The following is a 21,500-nucleotide window of genomic DNA, read 5'->3' as shown; positions in this document are numbered from 1 at the left end:
TCACCTCACTGATGTTATACTTTACATACAATTTTAGTGTGACTCATACTAGTTGGGTGACTATTCATTTCCCCCTTCTTTGTGGATAAGACCATGTTTCTACCAACCACGTTTGTTTGGGGGCTGTGGGTACTGAACTGTCCAAGTGACACTCTGATGTCTCTCTTACCCAGAATCCCTTCCAGCTGAGCCAGTTGTGGAACCTGGTCCTGTTCCATGAGACAAAAATGAAACCGCTGAGAGTTTTTGTGAAAATATTTATCTTCTTAACAAAGGGAAAGAGTCACTGTGACACAACCTCTTCTCCCAAGTCCCCTTTCTCTTACCATGAATACAGATGTCATGTCTGGAACTGAGCAAGCCATCTTGAGACCGTGAGGAGAACAGCACAAGAAGCACAGGGTGCTTCTCACCCACATAAGCCAGCTGGGAGCTAACCCAAGTAGCTGCTTGTCTCAAGACTGCTTGTTATGTGAAAAACATTAATGCCTGCACATCTAAACCACTGTTAGTTGGGTTTTCTGTTTTAGACTGGAAAATCCTAATGGATTCAGTATTCTGTCTTTTCAAAACCTTGATATTCTATGATAAGCTTTTTATGCTGATCTCAGACTTCCAGCCTCCAAGACTGTGTGAAATAAATGTTTGTTATTTAAACCGCCCAGTCTGTGGCATTCTACTTCAGCAGCCCATGCTGACAGAGGCCAAGGTGGCTGGGGTGCACCGAGCAGAGCACTGGAGGGAAGCACTGCACAGAGAGAAAGCCCTGGAGGTCGGAGAAGGTCGGCTCCAGTCCACACTGAGCACCGATCGGTGGTGCGTGTGTGCGAGGACACCACAGAGGATGGGGAGGAGGGGCTATTAGAAGGATAACAGGGGAATTTTATAAATAACTTTATTTCAAAAAATCGGATAACTTAGACAAAACATTCAAATTCATTTAAAGACGTCACTTGAAAAGAAAGAGGTTATTTGACTAGCCATGTATTTATTTTTCAAACTGAATGTGAAATTAGAACCTCTTCACAAAGAAAACCCCAGCGGGTAGGCTGGGTAGAGGAGAGCAAAGGGGGAAAAATTAGAACAACTGTAATAGAATAACAATAAAATATTTTTAAAAAGAAAATTCCAGATGTAGATGAATTCACTTGTGAATTCTAGCAATCCCGTTAGGAAGAACTGCTTGCAAGTCTGGACTAATTCTTTTTAAAAATCTAGGCATCTCTCACCGTTGCAGCCTGCCCTGTTCCAACACCCAGTTGGAGGTCCGACCCCCTTCACCTGTGTCTATCACTCTGTGCCGAGTTGCCATTAGCATGTCGGACAAACTGCCCTACAAAGTCACTGACATCACCCTGGCCTTTTGGGGACGCAAGGCCCTGGACATTACTGAGAATGAGAAGCCAGGCCTGACGCGCATGCAGGAGTTATACTCGGCTTCCAAATCGCTGGCTGCCTGCACATGACCTTTGAGACAGCTGTCCTCATTGAGACCCTCATTGCCCTGGGTGCTGAGGTGCAGTGGTCCAGCTGCAACATCTTCTCCATCCAGGACCAGGCAGCAGCTGCCATTGCCAAGGCCGGCATTTCAGTGTATGCCTAGAAGGGTGAAACAGATGAAGAGTACCTGTGGTGCATTGAGCAGACTTTGTACTTCAAGGGTGGGCCCCTTAACGTGATTCCAGATGACAGCAGTGATCTCATCAACCTCCTTCACACCAAGTACCCACAGTTCTTGTCTGGCATCTGAGGTATATCTCTGAGGAAACCACAATGGGGCTCCACAACTTACACAAGATGATGGCTAATGGGATCCTGAAGGCTCCTGTCATCAATGTCACTGACTCCATCACAAAGAGCATATTTGACAATCTGTATGGCTGCTGGGAGTCCCTCATGGATGGCATCAAGTGGGCTACAGACATGATGATTGTGGACAAGGTGGCAGTGGTAGCAGGATATGGCCACATGGGCAAGGGTTGTGGGGCCTGAGTCATCATTACTAGGACTGACCCCATCAATGCACTGCAGGCCACCATGGAGAGCTATGAGGTGACAACCATGGACCAGGCCTGTTGAGAGGGCAACATCTTTGTCACTGCCACAGGCTGCATTGACAACATCCTCAGCAGACACTTTGAGCAGATGAAGAATGATGCCATCGTATGTAACACTGGACATTCTGATGTGGAAATTGATGTGAAATGGCTGAATGAGAGTGCTGTGTAGAAAGTGAGCATCAAGCCCCAGGTCGATTGCTACTGGCTGAAAAATGGGCACCACATCATCCTGCTGGCGGAGGGCCAACTGGTCAACCTGGGCTGTGAGATGGGGCATCTCAGCTTTGTGATGATCAACTCCTTCACCAACCAGGTCCTGGCCCATATTGAACTGTGGACCCATTCAGATAAGTACCCTGCTGGGGTCCACTTCCTACCCAAGAACCTGGATGAAGCGGTAGCTGAAGCTCATCTGAACAAGCTGCATGTGAGGCTGACCAAGTTGACTGAGAAGCAAGCCAGTACCTGGGCATGCCCTGTGATGGCCCCTTCAAGCCAGATCACTACTTATACTGAGGACCAGGCCTGCCATTTCTGCCTCCTAGCTGCTGTCCTTGCCCAGGTCCCACCTCTCCTCCCCAAGAGCAAATGGTGCCAACTTTGAGAATGGTTTGTTAATGACCCTCCACTGACTCCCTGTGGCTGGTCACTCAGTCTTCGGCCTCTGCTACATCCCTCATACTGTTCCATGTGTGGCAGGGGGAATTGAGAAGTCCCTCCTCAAGCCCTGGTCACCGTGATATACATGGGAATCAAGAGCTCAGGGGTTTTGGAACTGCTCACTCAGTCTTTCCTTAGGCTGGGAGTTGGAAGTGGTGGCCACAACACCTGAGCACTTTATTGCCTCTCACCTGGCCTATGGATATTGTACCCACGTTCTGGGTTTATAGGTTCACTGGCTCCTCAGCCCATGACAAATGAGAAGGAGCTATACCAGTGGGCAGGGAGGAACTGTTGGAGTTTGAATGCTCCTGAGAGTCTGGCTTAGTGCTGGGCGTTCTCTTAAACCTCCGAACAATGAGGTTGGTACTTTCAGTCCCTATTTTACAGGGGTTATAAAATATACTGTTATGGGATAGACAAGAAAGGACAAGAGAAGTGACAGCCAGAGGCTGAGAGGGGCCAAAGAATCTTAAAAGCAGGCACAGATCTGCCACCACTTTGTAATGGTTCCTATCACAACCCTGGATCAAAAAGAGATTACTTTAGTTTATAATATTTATTTGTATAATGCTTATAATGTTTGAGCAGGAAGGTAACAAAATAAGAATTTTGGTGCCTAAAAGAAAAAAATCTAGGTGGAGGGAGTAGGCTCGGTAGAGGAGAGCAAAAGGGGAAAAACTTGAATAACTGTAATAGAATAACAATAAAATGTTTTTAAAAAGAAAACTCCAGGTCTAGATGGATTCACTGGTGAATTCTAGCAATCCTGTGAGGAAGAACTGTTTGCAAGTCTGTACTAACTCTCCTAAAAAATTTAGTCAGAGGGAGTAGCTCTCAGCTCATTCTGGGAGGCCAGCGCCCCTCTGGCGTGAAAACTGAAGATATTACAAGCAAAGGAAACTGCAGACCCATGTCCCTCATGAATGCAAATGCAAAAATTCTCAAAGAAACTTTAAAAATTGAATACAACTATGTACATGAAAGGTTAATACAGCACGTGCAACTGGTAGGTGAACATAAACCGAGCTGAGAGGCAGAGAAGCCTGCTGGGATGAAAACAGGCTTCAGAGAAACACGGTCTGGGCTCCAGCCCCACCTGGACCACTTCCCATCTCTGTGACCTTAGAGGGTGGTGATGATGATGATCAAGGCAAAGACTCCTCCCATTTCTTGAGCACATGCTATGTTCATGGTGTCATGTACTTAAATACTTTGCCTCACTTAATCCTCAGAACAACATGTAAAGTTTGTATTATTGTCCAAATTTTAGTTTAAGAAACTGAGGCCAAGGCGGGTTAAGTAACTTGCTTAAATTTCTAGTAGACACGGAACTGGGATTTCAACCCAGATCACAATTGAATGAGATAACTACTAAGCAGTTGGCATAGCAGTCTTAGACAAACTCCCATACCCTCTTTATTTATTTATAGACGTGCAGTCCCCTCCTGAACATGAAACTTCTGCTTCAGATGTTCCAGGATGCCAGAGTCAAGAGAGCCACCCCTTTTCAGTTCCCTCTCAGTTCCCAGAGACATGTGTGGCTGGGAAGGAGCCCTCCACTATGGATCAGGCACTGGGGCTCCAGTCCCTGCTACACAGTGTTCTCTCTCCCTCCCTGTCCCAGAGGAGAACTAGACTGACCCTGAACGCTGCTCAGTTATTCCTGCCAGTATAGGGCCTACCATTGACTGAGCCCCTTCCACCATAGATAGCAGGACGTGTGCTAAGCACCTTACATGCACCTTCTTCACCTTCAAAGCATTGTTTTCTGTTCTAAGTATGAAAATTGGGCTCAGAGAGGGAAAGTCATTTCCTCAAGGTCATATAATGAGGAGGTGGTTAGAATGAGCATTCAACCAGCAGTCTGTCTGGCCTCTTTTTTTTCCTTTTCTATATTGCACCACAAACTCTGGCTCTGTGTCGTGAGAGTTTCAGAACCTAAGCCTGGGGAAGGGAAAGATGGAGAACCAACAAAGGGTCAAGAGAGAAAATACATCAAAATCCATGACTGGACTATGCAACATGCGCTTCCTGTGCCCTGGGCAGGGCTGCCCCGGTCGGGTAGGTAGTTACCCAGCTCACAGCCCCCATATCCAGGAGACCATATAATGTCCAAACTCAGACACATTTTGAGAGTGAAGGGGAGTATTTAAAATAAGTACAGGAGTTAATTAATCTACAACAGGAACAAAGCAGAACTGTTTCGTGAGAAGTAGGATATGAGATCTCCCTACCCAGTTCCATCCTTGGCTGTCCTACTGTTTCTCCCCACAGGTGGGCCAATCACTGTGGCTGATACTCGTCACACCTGAAAATCTGAGTTGCCCCAGTGAATGCGCTACATCTCCAGGGCCCCGAGCAGTCACAGTCCCATGCCCTGGAACAGCATCCAGTCCTGCTCAGGTGCTGGCTCGTTCAACTTCCTGCTCCAGCTACACTAACAGGACTTCTTTGGACTTCGCCTTGAGTACCTGTCCTTTAAGATGACTTCCTGTTTCCAAGACACCTCCCAGTTACCAGGACTCATCCAGTTCTTCCCCTTAGGTCCCATCTAGTGGTCTAGGCCTGCTCCTGCACAGAGACACCCTTTGACCCATAAGTATCACTTGACCTGGATTTCTCATCACTGACCTCTACCAAGGTAAAAGCATTCCCCATTGGCCTTACGAGTCCCAGTAAACTTCACCTTGCCTTCAACTTGACCTTTGTTACCACACCTTCAGAAATTAAATTCTTCCTTACTGGAGTGAACTGTCTCTCTTAGTTGGCCAGTGCCTCCCACCCACTAGGCAGGCTTTACCCAGTGAGCTCTGCCCAGCAGCAGTTAATGAGGCTGAGCCAGTCTACTGCCTTTCTCTCTTCGAATTCCAGAAGGACTCAAGGGAGTACCTAGTTGGGGAGAATGTCTCCAAATGGGTCTGAGGACGACTACACATCTGCCCTCCTGTGCATTTGACTACCTGGCTCCTACACCCAGCCTTATAGACACTCCCATCCTGACTGTCCCCACCCTGTAAACCAGTACTGCACCTTGGCCATAGAGGTGCTACAGTAGAATGATTTGCAGCCTGATAGGTCTAGGTTCAAGTTCAGATGACATGACGTGTCTGTTATGTGGTATGAACAAGCCACTTAATTCTCTGAAACACTTTGTGCCTCCTGATTCATCAGATTCCTTACTGACCTTGTTGTGAGGTTAATTACATTATGAGTAGTGCCTGGCATGGCATCTGATAAGAGTAATTGTTCAATAGCAGTAGTTATTGCTGTAGTAAAAGGTTTGGCAGCATTTATACCACAATGAGGTGTGTGGCCTTGGATAATAGGTTTCCATTAATGGTAGTTCTGAGGACACTGGTAAGTACTGGCAGCATTTATATAATCTATGGTCGGGCCTTAGTTTTACCTACTCGGTGTACGGCCTTGGATAAAATGCTTAAGGACATAAACGACACACACACAAGTGCTTCGAGAGGAAACAAAGCATGTCTTAGTATTATCACTATGTCACATGGCAGCTCAGACATAGGACTCCTCCTTCCTCTGGGTCGCAGTGGGAAGAAACTTTAGTCCCCAAATGGAAACTTCACAAGGATGCCCAGCTCTTTTGCTCCAGGGGCCACGCATGAAATATCTTGAGAGCGTTAATTTCCTGGCTGTGTCTTTCATCTTCCCAGAGGCCCTGTGCTGCATTTAGCAGCATGGGCAGGGAATCCTCAAGGCTTTTCAGGGATTAGAAATCCACTCCCCCACCCCATTCTGATAGAAGAGGATCCTTGTCTGCCAGCTGGAAACCCCTCCTTCCAGGGCCACTCTTAGGAGAGGGACACATCTCCCCTGTAGGGCCACCGTGCTAAGGAGCAGGGGTGCTCTGCTTCCCACTGCATTGCCCAAGACCAGCAGAAACCAGGCTGATGCTGCCACAGGGGTAAAGGAGGTGAGTCAGGCAGAAAAATAGGGTGCTGGTCATTTGTAGATGGAACTGAGGAAAGGGATGGGGGAGAGTCCTTCCCTGGCATCCCCAAGAATAGACAAAGGACTCCCACCCTAGTCTCGCCCACTCACTGGGAGAGGGGAGAAGGGTGCGTCTGTCCTCACTAAACAGGAGTGGGATCTCCAGCACCCTTTCCATACTTGCACATGACCTTCTCAAGAGCACCGTCCCTCCCCTGGTGGGCCTCTGATGAGGCATCTGCTCCCTTCTCTACCAGACTTAGAGAGGCTGGGAAGGGACAGGGAGGCAAGGGCAGATGGAGAAAGGAGAGTGGATGTATGAATATGGCACTTTCCTGGTATGAGGTTTTGACTTAATTGTTTTTTCACTGGGTGCCTTTGAGAGAGGCAGTAGGCATGGTGGTTAAGAGCCTGGCGGGTCTATGCAGCCAGAGACCCAGGAATTAGGCCTGGTCCTGCAACGTACTAGCCTGGTGGAATGCAGAACAGAAATTGGTGCTAATGCAGAGAAAACTGGTATTGGACCACAGCTCCACAAGCAGTCTGCCAATCCCTACTAGATCCTATGGAGAGATCTAAATGAGACAGCCTCTGCTTACCACATGGCTGGGAAGGTAACACAGGAAATCCACAAGACTAGGCTGGTGGGTAAGAAGGAAACCCCGAGCTGCATGCCTTGAAGATGAGTGGGATGTGCAGAAGCAGAGGGATTATGGGAGGCATTTGAGCAGATAAATTCTTGAGGAAAGGGAGGTGAAGATCTGCTTGGCCTAAGTAGCAGATTCTGAGAGAGTCGGGCAGCTTGGAAGGTCTTCGGCTCAGAGAGGAGGCCAGCCCAGGTGCCCAGACTGGGATCTTTTTGTGATTGTGCTGTTAGCATCATGGCTCAGCAATCTCAGAGGTCCTGGGGAATCCCACGGACTTGCAAAGTTGTTAGAAATGCCTTCAATTCCAGTCTAAGGAGGCATGGGAAAGGGTATGAGAGATGAAACGGTACCTGCTGATGGGTGCACTAGCGAGGGAGGACACTGAAAAAGTCTAGGGTGGGGGGCGTGAACTGGTGGATGGGAGGCTGTGAGCAGCCCTATGATCCTGGCTTCAGGGTTTGCCATTTGCACTGCTGACCAGCACTTATTTTTTCAGTCTCTCCTCTCAATGCCTAAGACTCCGAGCATCCCTAGTTCTCCTCTTCCCTTCACGAGCATTTCTGATCTAGAACATTTTTCTCCTTCATGTGATTATTGATGTTCTCTAAAGTTCAGCACAAAAATACCACACTGCCCTCTTTTGCCCATACAGCCTCAGACAAATTTTCCATCTTCCAGACCTTCACCATCATCCTGCAGCAACCAGTCCTCAGAATCATGTTTTTAACCCTGTCCCCCGGAATCTCAGAAAATGCCACGATGGCTCCTCTCCCCTCATTATACTCTTCCTTTCACTCATCTTCCCATTACCCAAATTGCTACCATTTACTAAGGATTTTTGATAAACCACATATTTTTCATGTACTATCCACTATGGAGGAGATATTACAGATGGCAAACACCAGACTCTGAGAGGCTAAGTGACTGGAGAGTAGGTAAAAAAGGCTGCAAGACTCAGGTGTGTTGACCTGAATCTACACTCTCTGTATTTTCCTATGCTCTGGTCTCACATCTTCAGCTCCAAAAAAAAATCTCCCACCAACACAACCCTGTTCACCGGACACCTCATCTCCCTATGGTGCTCATGACAACTGGTGCAATCAGAAGGGTCCAGCCTATAATCCCTGTTATCAAAGAATAGGGGGGCTGGATGGATCCTTTGGAGTGGTCATGTCCAACAGCATCACTTCAAAATGGTGCTGTCAAGTGCACAGAGGGTTACCTATGGAGTTACCCAAAATTGCACAGCAAAATCAGGGCAGGGTCAGAACCAGACTCCTGCTCTTCCAATTTCCAGACTTGTTCCACCCATACTAACCACCTTGATATGTATATCAAAGTGTCTTGACATACAGTATCTGAGATACATGTGCTCCTTGCCATTGCTCTGTGCCACAGATGTTCCACCTCAATGTAACAGATGGGGAGACTGAGGCCAATGGAGGTGAAGGGACTTGCCCAAGGTCACATAGCTGGGTAAGTGACAACTGTGGGACATTTAGGAAGAGCTGCAGTAGCATGTTAGGGAGCAGTCACCCTCTCCGCTGCTCAGGGCTATGTGGTCTCTTCTCTGCTTCCCAGCATGTCTGCTCTTCTGTCATTGATGCAACGCTTCCCCTTTTCTTCTCTACAGCTTCAGCTCCCCTGGGATGTTGAGTTACCACTTCACCAGTTCTGGCTTGAGAGTATCTCAGGCACCCACAGCTCACTTACACAGGCTTTCGGTGTCATTTGAAATCGACAGCAGAGAGTTGTCTTCAAGTTTGGGATAAGTGTACAACCTTGGTAGAATTTAACAGGAGCCAGGAGTTGGCTGGGTGCCCTGCTACAAACATGGCTACCAGATGCCTTGCCTTCTCTGGATGAGGGTGTTGTCCGGAGAAGGGTCTGTGGGCCGTCAGATAGCCTATATTCTGTTACAGGTGTGCTACCAGATCTCCTGACTTACTCCCCAGTGCCAGAGCTGCCCTAGCTTTCTTTCCATTTTCATCCAACTCAACAAAGTTTTGTCCACATTTGTGCAACTTTCAGTGCAAGGTGCTGTGTGTGTGACTCAACTTCTGTCAATTGTGTCCTCCCTCCCACAAAGCTAAGAACAGAACAAAGAAGTCCTATTTGTCTTTAATATGCAGATCACCATGCAGAGCCTTGGCAAAAAGAACCACAGCTCTGTTTCCGAGTTCCTTCTCCTTGGCTTCTCCAGTGAGTCACAGGTCAGAATGGCCCTGTTCACTTTCTTCCTCCTGCTCTACATCATCACCCTTCTGGGCAATGGACTCATCATCACCTTGATCTACCTGGATTCACACCTCCACACACCCATGTACTTCTTCCTCAGTATCCTCTCCTTGGTGGACATGAGCTATGTCACCACCACCGTGCCCCAGATGTTGGTTAATATGGTGTGTCCAAGGAGGATGATCTCCTGGGGAGCTTGTGTAGCCCAGATGTTCATCTTCTTGGTCCTGGGCATTGCTGAGTGTGTCCTCTATGCCATTATGGCCTACGACAGGTATGTGGCCATTTGCTTCCCCCTCCACTATACCCTACTCATGAGCCGTGCCATTTGTATCAAGATGGTCACAGTCTGTTGGTCCATTAGCATAGCTGGTGCTCTTATCTATACTGTCTTCACCATGCGTCTGCCTTATTGTGGTCCCTACAAGATAAACCACTTCTTCTGTGAGGTCCCTGCTGTCCTGAAGTTGGCCTGTGCAGACACCTCCTTCAACGACCAGTTGGATTTCATCTTGGGTTTCATCCTGCTTTTGGTGCCACTCTCCCTCATCCTGGCCTCTTATGTCCGCATCTTTGCCTCCATCTTGAGGATCCACTCATCCCAGGGGAGGTTCAAGTCCTTTTCTACATGTATTTCCCATGTCACTGTGGTCACCATGTTCTATGGGCCGGCCATGATCATGTACATGAGGCCTGGCTCCTGGTACAACCCAGAGAGGGACAAGAAGTTAGCCCTGTTCTACAACGTTGTCTCTGCCTTCCTCAACCCCATCATCTACAGCCTCCGGAACAAGGATGTAAAGGGGGCCTTTCTGAAGGTACTTGGTGGCAGAGGGAGAGCTCAGTGACCCAGAATGTTTCACAGTTGTCCTGAGTCATGAGCAGACTTGATGGGCCTCATGTGGTTTCATGAAAATACATCAGTTTGCATCACCTTGAGCCTTCCTGGGGTTGTGAGCCACTGAGAGAGGGTGTGGCCACCCCTAAATGGAAGGTCTCCCCATTGGTTGGAAAATTTTCAGCTGTTACCACCCAGTGACTCAGTTAAGTATTGAAAACAAAGGAACTTTTCTGTAAAGACTATACTCTGCCTTTTTGCTCAAGGTCATTGCTTTATTGCTTTTCCTGGGTTCTTTCCTCACCTTTGTAAGTTCATGTCAGTAAAATGTCATCACAGTCAAATGTTTAACATATACATGTGCTTTTCCACAGTGTAAAGAATTTAGGGGCGGAAATGACATAAAGAGCAGATAGATTATGCAGAAAGACAGCCATCTTACAAATAATATTTAGCATCACCCTTTGCATTAGATACTCTAAAATGTAAGCTATGATTATTTTAGACATAGCTGTATAACAGTATAGCTAATAATTAATCTGATCTGGACTCAACTTCTGAAACTGGCTTTGACCTGGTTTTATATTTTAAATTTCACTTTGATTTTGAGAAAGTAAATACATATTTTATAAATAAAAATATGTGTTTATATATATCTGTATATAATTATATATATATGTATGCATATATCTCTCTCTCCACAGAAGAGATAGTTACATAGAGATTATAGAAAATAATATAACGAAGACTCCATTTTTCTTCCTAAATGAACACTTAGCAATAGTTTACTATATTTAGTCTGTTTTAAATGAAAGAAAAGAGAAAAATGAAGTGTTCTTTGAATATTCTCAACTCCCCTGAATCAATCAGTGATTAAACTGAAAGTTTATTCAGTGTATTGTTAAGTTTTTGTGACACACAATCACACAGATGAACAATATATAGAATTGTTCTTGTATAAGTTTAATTTTTCATGCTATCATGATGCCAACATCATGTTTCTGACATCTACCTACTTGATAATTATAGGCTTAGCATGTTCCCTTTGACAAGCATTTGAATACACCGCATGTCACTTTTCAGCTATTGAACATTCATTTATTCCTAATTCTTCACCATTTAAATAACTCTGCAATAATGCCTTTGGACATTTCTCTGTATAGAAGTATTTTCCCAGAATTTATGTATATGTGGACTTTGCATGTTATAAAACCAAAGTATTTAAATTTACCAGATACTTCTAAATTGTTCTTCCAAGTAGTTATAACCGTCTACACCTTTCATTCTATCAACACTAGATGTTGTTCATGTATCTCAAACATCTTCATGTTCTTACCTATTGTATAGATGGAAAGAGGCAACATTGCTTCTTGTTTTGTTTGTAATTCCCTACTTGCTAGTGAGTTAACATCTTTTCATGAGATTGTTGATAGTATTGTGAAGTGAGTGTAGTCGGTTCTGAAGTCAGACTTCTGTGTTCTTTTTTTTTAAGTTATTGAATTTATTGGGGGTGACAGTGGCTAAGAAAATTATACAGGTGGCAGGTGTGTGTACAAGTCTATAATACATCACCTGCACACTGTATTGTGTGTTCATCACTCCAAGTCAAGTGTCCATCCACCACTATTTATCATCCTTAGGTGAACTTCTGTGTTTTAATCCCAGCTCTACCTACCCTTTACTAACTGAGTGATGATGTGCAAGTCACATCATTTCTTTGTGCTTCAGTTTCCTCATCTGGTAATGGAAAGAAAATAGTATACACTGCAGAGTTGTTGAAAAAATTAAATAAGACAATAATGTAAAGCATTTATCATCGTAACAAATGATGTGTTCGACAATATAAGATATTGTTTGCCTTTTCTTGATCTGTAGTTTGATATATATATTTTGGGTATTAATTTGTTGTCTGTTACATGCATTGAATATGTTATATCTTTTTTTAGTTTATTATCTGTTTTCTATATTGCAAAAGTCAGAGGCAAACAAAAAGAGGAAAATGAAAATCATCCATTACCTTAGACCCAGAGATAAGTACTGTTAACATTTTAGTGTCTATATTTTAGTTTTTAAAACTTTTCATTGCTTTACTTAATATTTTTGAAGATATAATATAATTCTTAAATAATTTATTATTTGTTTTCATAATTTTCAAAATTGAATTATTTAGTATGTATCCTCTGTAACTTGATTCAATAACTCAACAATAAGTTTTGACAAGTATCTATGTTGATTTGGTTCTACTGCTGAAGAATATTCTTTCCACTTTCTTTTGATGAACAGACTAGGATAACAACTTAATAAATGGAATTCTTAATGAATTTATGAATTTTTTTCTTTACAATTTTTCCTAAGTGAACATATGTCAGAAATTTCACTGAGCTCATCGATTCATGAAGGAACCAGTAAGATGTTAGGATTGCTTCAGGGAAGAATTTGACTTACAGAAACTTATGTTTTCTACTGAACATTCACATTATTATGAATATGAATCATGTGCATTGCTGTGGACAGGAATCGTTTGCAATGCTCTCAGTTTTCTACCCCTTCACAGCTACGCCTGCAGAGCCGTAAAGCATCCAAGTCCATGAAAGGTCATTTAAAGGAGTACACCCCTACAAAGTCGGATAATCCTCGGAGCATCTGCTAGACAATACCAAGAGGGCACCAAGAAATCTCTTTTGCCTCTTTGCAAGTCTTAGACGATGTTTTTTGGACAATACCCACCCTTTTGATCTTAAATAATCTTCAAAGATTATTCCTAATCACAAAACACAACAGGATGAATAAAAAAGAAATCCACAGATGGATGCCCCGCAGAGAATCTTCACAGCAGCATAGTTAGAGACTATACTAAATGTAACAGAGGAGGGACCAAAGGACAGATCTTTAAAGAGCTAATGCCTCTCAGCATTCTTCTGAAAAGCAACAATGGAAATGTGCTAAAAGAAAACAGCTAACTCATGTAAATTTTTTTTGCCAAAATAAGATTTTTTAAAAGATTTTATTTATTTATCTTTAGAGGGGAAGGGAAGGAGAGAGGGAGAGAAACGTCAATGTATGGTTGCCTCTCATGCATCCCCTGCTGGGAACTGGCCTGCAACCCAGGCATGTGCCCTGACTGGGAATCAAACCACAGTTGTCTGGTGTTGCCATCCTTTGGGGAGGTCACTGCAAGTTGTCTTTGCTAAACATACAGAAGGTCCTGGGGTCCCACTTGTCGAACAGACTGACCTCTGAGAAGTCTGGCTCTTCCTTCCAGAAGCAGGTGGACTCAGAGGAGGTGTCCTGCGGACTAGGCCCCAGGGAGGCGGTCCTAAGTGTAATTCTATACACAGCAAAATATCAATAAAGACTGAATATAAATTAAGACATTTACAGAATAACAAAATTTTGAAAACTTGTCACCATCAGGACTCCAGCCAAGACAGTCCCTCTGAAGTGAGGACTTTGGAGGAAGGAAAGTAAATACAGACGAAAGGTCTGAAAGGCAAGGAAAGCCATATGGACCTTGGCAAGTGCAAATGAGCACTGTCTCTGCAAACGAATACGGGTAACGTCTCATGGGGTTGAATGATGTGCTAAAATATTAAAAATGGTAACATTGATATCAGGAGTGCGATAAACGGAAAAATATTCTAAATTTTTTGTATATTATCTTGGAAACCCTTCTCCACTTTCTCCATCTCAAACAACTATTCATCTTTTAGGAGCTCAAATATTGCCTCCTCTGCGAACTCTCTCCCACATCCCTCAGAAGAAAAAACGAGTCAGGGGGACCCTCCTCCAAGTTGCTACATAGTTGCATGTGCACCCTGCCCCATGCACTAGCGACAACCACATCCATCTCCATCCCTCCCAGTCCTCCGCCAGCATAGGCAGGGCCAGGGGTTAGGGGCACACCAAGTTTTGTTCATCCTTTTGTCTGTAGTGATTAGTGACGTTGGCACCTTTGAGCATTTGTAGAACCAAACAGTAGGCTAGAGAAACCATGGCACAGGCAGAGAGGAACAGAGGAGCAATCCCAGAGGGCTCTCATGAAGGGGGAGGCATGGGTGTGCCAGGGAGGAGCTGCTCAGGATGGGAGAGCAGGAAGTCTTCCAGACAGGGGGCTGTGGCAGGGCACCCTGGCCATGCAAAGTCAGGGCTGTCTGGGGATATACAGGTGGTTCGGGCTGCAGGAGAGTGCAGGGCGAGACAGGAGAGGAGGCCGCAGACACGGGCAGAGTCAGCTGAGGGAGCTTTGATGGCAGAACAGAAAAGCTGCCACTGAACTGCGCAGACAGGAACCAATGAAGGTTCTGGAGCAGCGGAGGAACGAGGTCAGAGCTGCAGGTTAGGAGGACGATTCTACCACCTGTGTGAACCCTTGTTGCCCACAGAGCCCGGCTGATGAACTCAGGCCCTGGTACCTGAGAAGGGAGGTGGATCTCAGACCAGGAGTCCCTGAGTTCTTAGGCTGGGCAGCCAGGGAGGATGGGTTCTAGGCTGGGCCAAGGGAATGCTGGGAAAGGAACAGCCCTCCAGAGCTGTGAGGAGACCCTCCAGGTAGGATGTTTCCGGTGGGGCAGGCAAAGGCCTCCAGCTCTGAGGGTCTCAGAGGGGACCTCCATCAGATTTAGCTGCACTGGACCCCGCCAAGTCCTGAGCTCCCACCAAGTGGAGAAAGAGGCATGCTTCAGGATCAGGATCAGGAGCGGAGGACAGGGACCCAGAGAGAGACTGGTCATCAGGGAGAAAGCGTCAAGCCCTCACTGTGGTCACAGGAGGGGCCAGTAAAAGGAGAGTTGGGGAACTTTATCCGGGGAGTGTGGGGTACAGTGAGGCTCCAGAGCTCTGTCCCTGACTTCCTGCCCATCCTTCTGTACCCAGGAGGAGGCTAGTATAAGCCAGGGTGGCGCGGGCTAAAGAGCCCTCCTGTCTCAGAAGCCAGGCTCTTTGGGCTCACCTCTCAGAGGTCTCTCCCCACTGTGGCTCTCTACTTCTTGGCCATGCCCCAGCCTGGGTCCTGCAGGAACACACTGGGCCAAGTTCCAAGTGTAACTCCAGTCCCCCTGGGCTGGCTATACCACATTCTCACAAAGGATGGAGCCTGAAGTTTCTTCTGCCCTCCAGGTGGGGCTGAACTCCTCCCTACCCTTTGGCCAGGAACATCAAAAGAGGGGACTCCAGAGTTTCTGCTGCCACCTCCCTGTCTCGCCTCACTGTCTCCGAGTAGCAGAATGCAAGTTCTTCCTGTTAACCCTCAAGTCCTCAGTGCTACAGTCCTTGGGAGTGAAGTGACACAGCAGGAGCCTGACCCTTCTCTCCTGCTTGAGAAAAGCTTCTCACCAAGTGATCTGAAATGCCAGACAGAGCACACCCTCAAGGGCTGACCCCTGAGATGCCACTGGGCAGTTAAAGGCCGCCATGGACATTATGCTTTATAAGATACATGTTAAAATGTCCCCATATTCAATATAATTATTCTATCATTGTATGACTCTATAGGAGATTGTATAATTATATACTTTATATATGAATTTTATGAGTTGCCATTGACTAACTGATAAAATGTTATATTACTAGTCATTAAAACATTTACTAGTTTTTAATTTGTGGAATCTCCATTTTTGAGCCTACATCTTTTCTTTCAGGTCCCCAACGTGCCTGTAGACTATGAAAGCTTGAGGACCATAAATCTTTTGCCCAGAATTTCTAACTATCGAACGAGCCCTGGGCCTGCTGCCTGGCAAGGGGAGAGGACAGTTTCATGGCCTTCGACACCCTACACCTCCTGGGGTGTTTCATTTTTTTTCCTGGAGAAGGAAGAGCAGATGAGAAAAAACCTGCCCTCAGGGCCCAGTGGTAGCCCCAGTGAGCCCCCCTGTGCAAGACTGGCATCTACCCCCAGCTATGTCTTCTACCCCAGCCCAGCCTGGGCCTTCACAAGGGCATGGCCTGAGTGTCCTTGGGGAGGGAGGTGCCACAGTGGGGCCTGGTGTTTCCTCCCTGGGCCAGAGGTGACTTCAGGAGCTGTCCTGGCTAGGGCCCTGGGAGTGGCCCCTGAGTCGGAGGGAGCCTGCCCAACCCCCTTTCCTGCAGAGTTAAAGCTCAGGACACCAACAGCCCCAGTTCTGGGGAGAAAGCAAGGCTACTGGCTGCCTTCCATGTTGGGTCCTGCAGGAGCTCTGGAAAGGAACTCTGCTGGCTTCCCAGTTCCCACTACCGGTCTCCTGCATGTCTCTCCCCCCCCTCCCTCCCCCACCTCTCTCTGCCTCCGTCTCTTTACGGGAGTGTGTACAGGCCGGCCTGCCTCTGCCTCCCTTTCTCTGAGCCCGTCCATCCTTTCCCTTCCCTGGGTCTGTTACCTGTCTCTGCCTCTGCTTTGTCTTGCTTTCCACTCATCTCCATTTGTCTCTTTCTGCTTCTGTGCCTCTGCCTCTGAAGTTTTCGCCCCATGTCTCCCCTGCTCTTTCCACCTCTGCCTCCTCTGAGTGGGTCTCAGCTCACTCTTTGCCTCTCTCCCACTTTCCTTCTCTTCATTGCTCGTTTTGCCTCTGGATTTGCCTGTGGCGGATTCCTGTCTAACCATCCCTGCTTCTCTCTCTTCAACCCGTTGCCATTGCTCTATCCACAAGGCCTCCCCTCTTGCTGTGTTTCTCTGGGGCTCTCCTTGAACCTGGTTCCCTGCCCACCCCTCCTCACCTTCCCACTCCCTCAGCCTCCACCAGAGCTCTCTGCCTACCCTCCCTTGTGCACCATCGCCCACCTTCTTGTTCTTGGCCTCTCTTCCAGCTCTTTGCTGGCCCAGGGACCTGGACTCGCCTCCTAGCCTCCCACCAGCACACACACACTCCCCGTCTGATGGCCTCTGTCTTTCTCTGTCTGCTCTCTGGGTCCAGTCGCCCTTCTCAGACCTCCTGTGTCTCTCCCCACAGCCCTGGCTCACTCCCCATGGCTCCACGCCTCTCCCTATTCTTCCACGAGGAGAAGAATGAACATTCCACCTCCTGCCTCCATCTGAGTCCCCTGCCTCTCCTGTCCATGTCTGTTGAGCTCCCAGCCTCTGTCTTTCCCTCCTTTCTTGTCTGTGCCCACAGATTCTGCCTCTCTCTGCCTCCTGTGGCTTGTGTCTGTGTCTCTTTCCTTTATTGGGCCTCCCGTCTTTTTCCTCATTCTTCCTGCTTTTGCTCCTTTCTCATTTCCCCTGTTTTTCCGGGTCACTCCTAGCCGCTGCAGGTCTGTGCAGGTACTGCTGGGGGAGGGGGGGGTGTCCGAGGAAGAGAGAGGAAAGGGCAGGAGAAATGGGGAGGAGAAGGCCCGATCTTCAGAACCCGACAATCAGATGTTATTCCAAGCAGCCTCCCTGCCCCTCCGCCTGCTTTCTCACAAAAAAGAAACCATTTCCTGCTCAGAGTCATGGCAGTAAATGGTAAAAGCAAAAATTCAAGACTGTCCTGAGTCTTTCATCTCCTAGCCTGAAGGACAGTAGAAATGAGAGGAGAAGATAAATACAAGGATCCAAGTGACAAAGCAGGTGATTTTTCTCCGATTTACCTTACATGCCGGCAGGGGACCAACGCTGACACCCGCAGTCCCAAGCCTGGCCAGCTTCGGGATGAGAGGTTCACCCCTACTAGGACCTTGGGTTCATACGATCCATTTCTGTCTTCTCATTGGTAACAGGTCATCACCAAACCTGGTTGTGACAGAGTCGAAACCTAAGGCTCAGAGAGGCCAAGCAACTGACCCAAGACACTCAGCAAGATGGCCAAAGAAAGTGAGAGTGGCCGCCAGTCCCCAGGCTCCTCTCTGGACAAAGCACAGACTCATCAGAGTCCAAGGAGTCCTGGGGCCAAAGACCTGCCATTCACGTCTTCCCTGCTTCCCCCACCTCAGCCTGGGGGCATACGCTGCAGATGAAGACATGGCAGCCTCTCACAGCGAGTCCTTGTTTAAGGGTCTCCACCTCGGGAGCTGGGGAGAGGGTGCAGTGTGCCGCACAAGGTTCTCTCTGTCCCTAAGTCCCATCTTCTGGCTCATAGCTCATCTCTGAGAGCAGTGCTAGGTAGTGCGAGAGCCTGGACTAGGGGGTCAAGTCACTTGGGAGTTCACCTTACTTCAGACACTCTTGCTGTGTGACCTTAGGCTAGTTGCCTCCCCTCTCTGGGCTTTGATAAAATGAGAGGCTTGTACTAGTGGTTATCAAAGTAAGATTCAAGGAGGCTTCAACTATTCTGAGGAATCACAGGGAGCCACGTGTGTCTGGGTGAGGCGGGGGTGAGCAAAATGGTTCTGAGGTCTTTGACAGGAAGGTTCAAGGATTTTAAAAACCTGATAATGTGTAACTCCCAAATTTTAAGACTCCAAGTTCTTTTTCCAAAACCCGTGCAGTCCAGCACTTCCAGTTCTGTTCTCAGGGCAGCCTGGAGGGTGGCACGCCCTCCACCCCCATTTCAGCCTTGGAGGCCCTCCTGGGAGGACCTTTAATCACAGTGTCCCCCAGGCACCTGGAGAAGGGTGGGACTGTGGGGCCCTTTGATCTGTTTCCACAGCCCAACTCCTGGCCCCCTCGCCTCCAAATCTGGGTGTAAACAAACAGGGGGTGGATGCCTATCCTGCAGGAGCAGTTGCAGGTCATTCACCACCCTCCTCTTACGGGTGAGATCACAGTGGCCAAGGAGGGTGGGTGACTTTCCCAAGGTCATGCAGCAAGCCAGTGCTGCAGTGAGCATGAGAGCCCTTACAGGACGCAAAGGGGGTGGCCAGGAAAGTGAAGGCCTTCTATGCATGGTAGGAATTCCGATCTTTTCTTATTAATAACTGACTTTTCTGCCCTAGCTGGATGGCAGGGATGTAAACTGGAGTCGTGAGCAACCTCATTCTGGGCTTGTATCCATCTTAGCAGGGCCCCTTGTGAGGGAGCCTGGGTGCCCATCATGGGGCCAGAGCCAGCGGGGAGCAGCCGGCGCCCTCGGAGCAGGCTGGGGCCCTTCTCTTCCAGGTCCAGCTCCCTCCTCTCACCAGCTCCAATATGCTTCGGGCCCTTGTGGGGCCCAAAAGAAGTCTAGGGGGCAAAAAAGTGTCTGCATTTTATGTTCCCACCTGTGCTGGCTCAGGCCGAGGCTGCCCCTGAAGAGTCCCGTGTGCAGACGAAGCACTGAACTTCAGAGAAGTGAAGCAATTTGTGCAGGTCACACAGCGAGAGGGGCAGTGCTGCTCCTGGAGCTCAGGTGGACTTGACTCCAAATTCAGGGCCCTCAGCTGAACAAGCGCCCTCAGGCTACCATGGCCTTGGTTTGCCAGCCCCAGGGACTTACTGGCCTCTGGAATCTAGAATAAAAGTTTACTTCTCTTTTCTCTCTCTTTTTTCCCTCTCTTTTGTCTCTGTGGCCACACTTCCCCTCTGGGAGCTGCCCTGGTCCCACCCTGGAGTGAGTGAGTCATTCTAATCTGGATTACTGTTTGCTCTCCTACCTGGCTTCTCACACACACTAGTGAACTCTCTAAACAGGCAGATCATGATGCAGGAAGTCAGCAGTCCGCTGTGACAGAATTCATTCTGTTGGGCTCTGCCCATGACCCCAGAATCAATCCTCTGTTCTTCACCTTCTTTCTAGTCTTCTACCTGTTGATGCTTGTGAGCAACAGCCTCCTCCTCCTCCTCATCCACCGAGACTCGGGCCTCCGTGCTCCCACCTGCTTTGTCAGCAGCGCTCTCTCCCTGCTGAATGTGTGCTACGTGACCACTACAGTGCCCCAGATGCTCATGCATATTCTCAGCAAGAAGAGGGCCATCTCTTTTGCTAGCTGTGTGGCCAGGTGCATATCTTCCTCTACTTTGGGACCACTGAGTCCTGGCTTTTTCTCATCATGTCCGTGGACAGGTACATGGCCATCTGTCACCCTCTCAGGTACAAGGTCATAATGAGTCACTGAGTGTGTCTCCTCATGGTGGGCATCTCTGCAGCCTATGGTGTGGTGGGTGGTCTGTTATAACTTCTTTGCCATACATCTGCCCTACAGTGGCCCTAACAAAACTGACCTCTACTTTTGTGAGTTTCTTGCCATCCTGAAGCTGGCCTATGCAGACACATTACTCATTGACGGGGTGGACTTCATCATGGGCTTCAATGTCCTTGTGGTCCCACTCTCCCTATTTGTCATTGTCTATGCCAACATCTTGGCCGCCATCATGAAGATCCGCTCAGCTCAGGGGCAGATCAAGGCCTTCTCTACCTGTGCCTCTCGCATCACTGTGGTCACCCTGTTCACCATCCATCCCCTGCCTCATTATGTACATGAGCCCTGCCTCTGATTCCTTGTCAAACAGTGGCAAGAAAATGGCCCTTTTCTATAACATTGCCACAGCCTTTCTCAGCCCTGTCATTTGAGGAACAAGAACATGAAAAAGGCTTTCCTCAAGTTCATGGGGTGAGGCAGGGCCCCTTTAAGCTGAAGGCCTGCGAGCAAAGCAGGACACACACTCACCATGAGCACCCTTCCCTGAGACCTGGAAGAGCTGGGCGCCATCAGGCTAACGTCACCCCGGACCAGTGGGAGGGTACAGGGTGCTCAGACACTGGTGGTATCTCTGGTGATGCAGTGTGAGGCGGAGGTGACGGAGTAGATGGGGCACAATGGTCGAGAGCCTGGACTTGAGTGCCACACAGACCAGGATGAGACAACTGCTTTGGCCAATGACTAGATATGTGCATTTTTGCAAGTCATTTAATTACTCTAAAGTTTGTACCTCTTTTTTTACAGGGAAATTGTAATGATTAAATGAGATAATAAATAAAAAGTGCTTAGTACAGAACCTGGCAGGTAGTAATCTTTCAACAAATGTTCATTTTCATTTTTAAAATTTATTACTCAAAGATGAACTATCAGCCAATAATCAGCTATAATTTTCCTGATCCATGCAAGTGACTAGAGTCCTACAGTCAATTTAAAAAGGGGGAGGGAGGAAGAAGTAAATATTCAAAGACTGAAAAGCAGAGACACTTAGCATGAGAAAGAGACTTGAGAAGGAGGAAATGAGCCTATATCTACCCATCTCCAAACTGTGCCAGTTAGAGCATCTGAGGTCAACTAAAATTATCTTAGAAAGATAAA

At 47.5% G+C, this 21,500-nt stretch overlaps 1 protein-coding gene and 2 pseudogenes across 1 annotated transcript; all 3 read left to right on the top strand.

The window, feature by feature from the left end:
• Positions 1–1,209: 1,209 nt before the first annotated feature.
• Positions 1,210–2,576, top strand: LOC119052470 (adenosylhomocysteinase-like; annotated as a pseudogene).
• Positions 2,577–9,390: 6,814 nt separating this feature from the next.
• LOC119052223 (olfactory receptor 2A12) lies at positions 9,391–10,410 on the top strand. The gene has a single exon (XM_037149285.2). The coding sequence runs from the start codon at positions 9,451–9,453 to the stop codon at positions 10,408–10,410; it is 960 nt and encodes a 319-aa protein (XP_037005180.2). The 5' UTR covers positions 9,391–9,450.
• An 8,581-nt stretch (positions 10,411–18,991) lies between these two features.
• Positions 18,992–20,820, top strand: LOC119052163 (olfactory receptor 2A1/2A42-like; annotated as a pseudogene).
• Positions 20,821–21,500: the final 680 nt, after the last annotated feature.

This window comes from Artibeus jamaicensis, unplaced genomic scaffold (assembly GCF_021234435.1).
Source record: "Artibeus jamaicensis isolate MK-2021 breed Jamaican fruit bat unplaced genomic scaffold, CSHL_Jam_final scaffold_847, whole genome shotgun sequence".
Classification (NCBI taxonomy): domain Eukaryota; kingdom Metazoa; phylum Chordata; class Mammalia; order Chiroptera; family Phyllostomidae; genus Artibeus; species Artibeus jamaicensis.
The sequence above is the reverse complement of the archived record's forward strand: the minus strand, read 5'-3'. Positions and strand labels throughout refer to the sequence as shown.